The 6,028-nt window shown below is 36.1% G+C and overlaps 1 protein-coding gene across 1 annotated transcript; it reads right to left on the reverse strand.

Moving 5' to 3' along the window:
* Nucleotides 1-979: 979 nt before the first annotated feature.
* On the reverse strand, nt 980-4,680 carry LOC114474573 (uncharacterized). Its single transcript, XM_028464977.1, has 7 exons — nt 4,486-4,680; nt 3,471-3,522; nt 3,269-3,379; nt 2,345-2,489; nt 2,212-2,258; nt 2,055-2,122; nt 980-1,746 (listed from the first exon to the last, which is right to left on the reverse strand). Exons 1-7 carry the CDS (start codon nt 4,490-4,492, stop codon nt 980-982), a joined length of 1,197 nt encoding a protein of 398 aa, XP_028320778.1. The 5' UTR covers nt 4,493-4,680.
* Nucleotides 4,681-6,028: the final 1,348 nt, after the last annotated feature.

A 6,028-nucleotide genomic window follows, 5' to 3' on the forward strand; every position in this document is an offset into this window, starting at 1 on the left:
ATTTAACCCATTTGCCACAGGTTGCAGAGTCAACGAGCAGGGTCGGGCCAGCTGTGGGGCATTCGGATGGGCTACAAAACCACCTTAGTGGGGATTCCGGTGGGGTTTTTTTGTATCAACCAATCAGAAATGGTTTGGAAAAACGTCATTTCCACTACTTGACTTCAGTCAAAGTCAAGTAGAAGTAACCCTGACCCTTTTTGCTATTGGTCGGATGATATTGGAGTCAACAGGTGGTAGTTTCTATAGGGGGGTGGGGCTAACAGTGGTGGTTCTTCCACCATCCAGCCAATCGCAAGATTTGATTGTAGTAACAGGATTTCAACCCATAGATGGCAGTAACTTCATTTTTTCAACAAAATTCACTAAATTTGAAATACTTGGACTTACATGTAAAGAGTTGGACAAGAATCAATCAATAACTCTTCATATTCAAATACATTTGGTTTTAACAGAAAACAAGTGGTGTTGGAGTTTAGTTACACTTTAATTGATACAGATTGAAAATGAGAAGAGCCTTTAAAGCATTAATTCCTTAGATATGATCAATTTATATGAGCAAAACTAAAGCTTTGCTTTCTTTAAAGTCAATGCAGATTCAAGAGAGCTTTTTTTTTATTAAATTGAAAGTCAAACCACTATCCTTTTGGTGATTTAAATGTTGGCAACAAAAGTTACACATTTTATTTATGATTTATTTTTCTTATTACATATGAACACAGAATCCACAACCTTTTTTCAATACAACACTTGGCACATCTGTAGGATCGTTTATATTAGATTGCAAATTATATTTTATACTTTTGATAATTTAAAGAATGATCAACAATCCCAACATGTCTTAGGGAAATTTCAATCACATTCAAAGATCACGAATTTGCAAAAATCCAGAAGCGTTGCACTGACTTAGAAATAAGGGTAAACTTATTTCTCTAACAGAAGTTTGAATCCAAACTGTAAAGATTTATCAAACGACTTGCTAAATAAATCCTGTTTCAGGTAGAAAAGGAGGGTCAACTGGGTCAGACAAACAAAGGTCATCAGTGCAGAACAAATCAAGCCAGAAGGGACTGACTGCATCACAGGGAGCGTCTGTCAAAGGGCTCACGAGGCCCAAGTCGTTTTCAGGGAAAAGTCTGGAATCACACAGAGGTTCTGGCACTGGACGAGTTTCAGATCCCGGGAAGTCGTCCCAGGTTGAAGCAGATGCACTTTGGAGCTTTGCTGGTGATGTTAGCAGTTGGTTGATAAAGTCTTCTGCTGGAACAGTGGTGGGGGATGGGCCGGCCACTGGTGAATCTTTGAGTTCAGATGACATGAGGTGATTAGAAGCAGCATTTTGAGGTGGTTGGTTGTAAAGCTGATCAAAGGTTACTGGCTGGAAAGTAGCAGGAGCCGCATACTCGGATCTGCCATCCCATAGAATCTGGCCTAAAGTTGGATCTTGGTTCATCTGTGGTAAAACAATTTGATTTGACATTGATGATGTAGGTTCTGTCGCTGCTGGGTTAGTCCAGTTGTTTTGGATACAGGGAAATGAATTAACCACAGATTGATTCTGGCACATTGGCAGCATTTGTCCCCAGGGAACGGTCGATTTGTCCAACAATGTGGGTGACACTCGCACCATGGTCTGGGTGTGAGTGTTTGCTTTAGGAACCATCATTAGAGGATTGGTTATTATGATCGCTGGAAGGATTTCCTTCTTTAAGATCCTTTGATAACAGCTTCTTCGTAAGCAGCGATCTGAAAACAAACAACAAATATTAGGTAGAGGTGGGAACAAGTTACTGCTTCTCAAGTTATGTAGGTAGGAACTAAGTCAAGTCTTCCCGTGTCATTAGGCTCAAGTCCGTGTTAAGTCATGAGTCATTTGTTTTCAAGTTTAAGTTGAGTTGCAAGTTCTTCGTGAGTTTGTCAAGTCGAGTCTAAAGGCATCAAATTTGTGACTCGACTTTAAGTCATGTTACTCGAGTCCACACCTCTGATATTAAGTTCACATTGCACCAGCACACATATAGTAAAACAAATGTATCACACCAGAAACAAAATACCATGGTTGGACTTCTTTGTCGGTACTTGTCTTGTTCTCTTTGCAGTACTCTTCAGTACTGTTGGTTTTCTGAAAAGAATAAAAACAAACAAATCTTTACATTTATGCTACAGATTATGAAAACTGAAAATATTTTCATCCTCTTCTAGTTTTAGAACCTTTGTGTGTTTGGACTGTTTGAATTCTTCTCAACTGTTTCGATAGCCTGTGAAAAAAATGAGTAAATGAATCGTCCAGGTGACCATTCCACATATATTTTGTACCCGACGCTGTTGAGAGGTTTCGACCTACTTTAGACAGAATGTGTGGAGGAAGAATGTCCTTCAGGTAACTGATGTATTTCACAGTGAGCTCCAGTGTTGTCGCTGTGTCTAATGGGCCATTGACGAACGGAAGGAGTTGACACAAACGCTGACAAGATGTCTTTATTTGAAGCCTGGGGGAAACAATGTTTACATAAAATAAGATACAAGTGGAATTATACACCACACAAAATTACAGTGTAATACAACACATTTTATGGAAACGGATTAGGGCCAAATTTGGTGGACAAAATAATGTTGGGCAAATCAAGAATAAAGTCGAAATGTCGAGATTAAAGTTGAAATTTTGAGAACAAAGTTGTAATGCATTGTTGAAAAAATTTGTAATTGTGAATATTAACTCAAAATACAATATCGTGATGAACGTCGAAAGTCTAAAGAAGTCAAATCTACGGAAGCAGGCAAGGGCCAATTTACCATATGACAACAAACAGCCGTCTACGGAATGCCTTGTATCGGTGAATACACTTAAAAGTTGGGTTCGATAACAAAAAGATTCTTTCTTTTTTAGCTCGTAAACATGGCGCAATCTTTTTAAGGACTTTATAGAGATATTGCCAAAAACTTAATCTGTTCAGAAGGACAAACCAGTCAAGTTTGGAAAAGTCCGTCTGTGGCTATTGAGGAGCTACGGAAACAGATTAGGGCCAGTTTGGATGGAGACTGTTGTCGTATATGGTGAATTGGCCCAAGTCAGCTTCTGTAGATTTGACTTATATAGCAAACCTTCGGCTTTTATCACGATATTATATTTTGAGAGAATTTCTATTTTCATCTCAACATTACAACGTTATTCTTGACATTTCGACTTGATTATTGATTTGCCTAAAATGATTTTCTCCACCAGGTTTGGCCCTAATCCTCTTCCGTAAGAATTTAGATCAATTCTAACCTCCTTTTCTGCTCCTTGCGGGAATGAAGGGACGTCTGGGGCTCATTTCTTTGCCCTGCGTCCTGATCATTGAACTCATTTGTGACTGTGGTAAACACCATATATCCAAACCTGTGAAAAAAGAAGACAGTTTTTCTATTAGACAATATGGTTAAACAGTAAATACATCATAAACATTAAATAAATCTGCTTGATTACTTACTGCTCAGGTGTGGAAGATTCACACACTTGAAATGTGTTGAGAGCAGCTTGTTCTTTACAAAAAAAAAAAGCACAAAAGTTAAGGTTGAAAGTTGAAACCAGTGGGTCGCCTCTCCCCAACAGAATAGAATAAAATAATTTAATATATGTATAATTTACTTACGTACGTAGCGTTTTAGGGTTATAACCCAATATCGCAACATTATTTAGGGTTAGAGTTAGAGTTAAGGTTAATCTTAGTCACGCGACCTAAACTGACCAATGACTGACCTATGGCCTGGCCTAAACTGGCCAAATAGGGGCGCTGCGTAGAATGTCAGAATACAAATACGACAACTGTACAGATAGCCACTGCCTTGTTTATTTTTGACCAACTGTCCGCGACCCACCAGTTGGGAATCGCTGATTTACACTATTAGAATGAAAAATAACACTATATTTGTGAACTGAACACAATACAAATTAGTTTTATTTATTTATATGGAAACCTATTCACTGTAACGTGAATACAATCATAAGATTCCCTCTTGAATCTATTTTATTTTGAAAAAATAAATCTACAAACAAAAAAATTTAGTTTTTTTTTTTTTTTTAAACTTGTGATAAAAAAAAAAAAAAAAGAAAGGTTACTCAAATACAATGCTCAATAATAAGATTAAAAATGCTGCTTTCAATGCCAAAGTTTGAAATAAAACTCTGGAGTAATCAATATTTCTCATCAAGGACAACATAGGTAATAGAGACAATTTTTCAACCAGTCAGGGTTTTTTTTTTTTCCCCCTGTTTTTCAATCTTGTAAAAGCATCTTGAATCAGGGATAACTTTTGGGGACAACAAAGTATTTGCCTTCAACATCAGAGCTGGACAAAAGCCTTCAAAATAATGGGTTTGTTGGCGTCAGACTCACTGTGCAAACACAAAAACGCTGAAAGCCACTAAATTAGGGGTCAAACTTTAGTCAGATATCGACTCAGTAGCGTGTGACAGTGATCTTTAGATGTGTGTGTGTGAATTACCCATCATGTGGTCTTCGGCTGATACTTAAGTGATGTTTAATAGGTCTCGTGCTGAACGTGTCCTCCAGGCTCTCACACGCTCCTCACGCGCGGTGTAATTAATTAATCACGACCATCAGCCTCACGTGTGACTGTGTCTGTGAGCGTCAGACTGCGGAAGAACCAGAACCAGAACCAACTCACTCCCCCATCCATTCACACAGGAATACTAACACAAGACAAGCCAAAGGGAAGTTAAACACTTTACTTTAATGTCGTTTCTGAACCATCACCTTAAGTAATTGTGTTAAAAGGGTGAATGGTTATTAAATATACGATCAATTCTGGCGACATCTGTTGGCCAAACTTCAACATAGTAAAAGTCAACGATGTGACGTCATGACTAAACGCAATGTTTACCGAATATTTTATGTGCAGCTTTTAACAGCTTTAGTGTTTGTTTGTTTTTTTTTTTTTTGTTTTTTTATTAGTTACTGGCAAAACCATTATCATTAAATACTAGTAGTATATTAGGATTGTACCATTTTTAAGGTAAAATAAGCTCGATAACAAAGTTGAAAGATCATGTGGTAAAAATATTTACAGTTTTTGAAGATATAATATATTTTACATTGTATACGCAATCTGTGGAAAATGTGTTTTTCTGCAACAATTACCCTTTAAAAATGTGCACTGGCAAAGTCAGAGGAGACATTTTAAACATTTTTATTTAGACTATGTCGCACTGGGACATTTATGTGGAATTTAAGATCATATTTAAACTAGAAAAGTATCTTTTGTGTGAGAATGTCTCCCACAGACATGTATTTGTAATTTAAGAACTGGAAATAATCCCCTTGCAAAAATAGTGGGCCGATACAAAGGTATTGACAGAAAATGTCGTTATTGTAATCAATAACGACATGTCATTTATAGAGAAACATATTTGCCTACATTTTATGCAAGACACCCTTCTGTGTTCAAATGTTTTTTAGTGAAATGAAAGTCAAAAAGTAATTTATAAACTTGGTGCCCTTTTGAAAAAGGTTCTTCCTTTGTTGAAATTATTTTTGTTAAAATTTTGCTTTTTTTCTGCTTTGTGAACTTGTGCTCCATACTATAAATATGGTTGTGAGCACCATATATATATATATATATATATATATATATATATATATATATATATATATATATATATATATCAATTTAATTAGTCTAGTTCCTCCTTTTTTGAATAACTTGCTACGGTACACGATTTCATAATTTCATATTAGCCATAGCAGTGTTACAAGACAACATTCTGACTACAAAACAAAGCAGGAAATTGTGCCAAATAGGGAAACAACAAAAAATTTGAATGAATTTAGTGTCATTTTAACGATGTTTTTGAAGCAGATGCTTTAAATAAGAGAATAACACACAGATGTATATATGGTGTATTTATGCATTTAAACATTTTCTTAAGTGAAAGAAATGCAGTTGGACAGAACATATGTAGAATGTGAATTGAAATTTAATTTAACTTCCACTTTAAACTATCATGTATTTTGTACTGATGTACAAG

Source organism: Gouania willdenowi, chromosome 13, assembly GCF_900634775.1.
Source record: "Gouania willdenowi chromosome 13, fGouWil2.1, whole genome shotgun sequence".
Taxonomy (NCBI): Eukaryota; Metazoa; Chordata; class Actinopteri; order Blenniiformes; family Gobiesocidae; genus Gouania; species Gouania willdenowi.

Bases quoted from the DNA above. Each gene is read 5' to 3' on its own strand.
- LOC114474573 (XM_028464977.1), bottom strand. The intron at 2,259-2,344 runs GTAGGTCGAAAC...TTTTTTTCACAG, and splicing joins CTCCACACATTCTGTCTAAA to GCTATCGAAACAGTTGAGAA. The intron at 1,747-2,054 runs GTATTTTGTTTC...GTTTGTTTTCAG, and splicing joins GACAAAGAAGTCCAACCATG to ATCGCTGCTTACGAAGAAGC.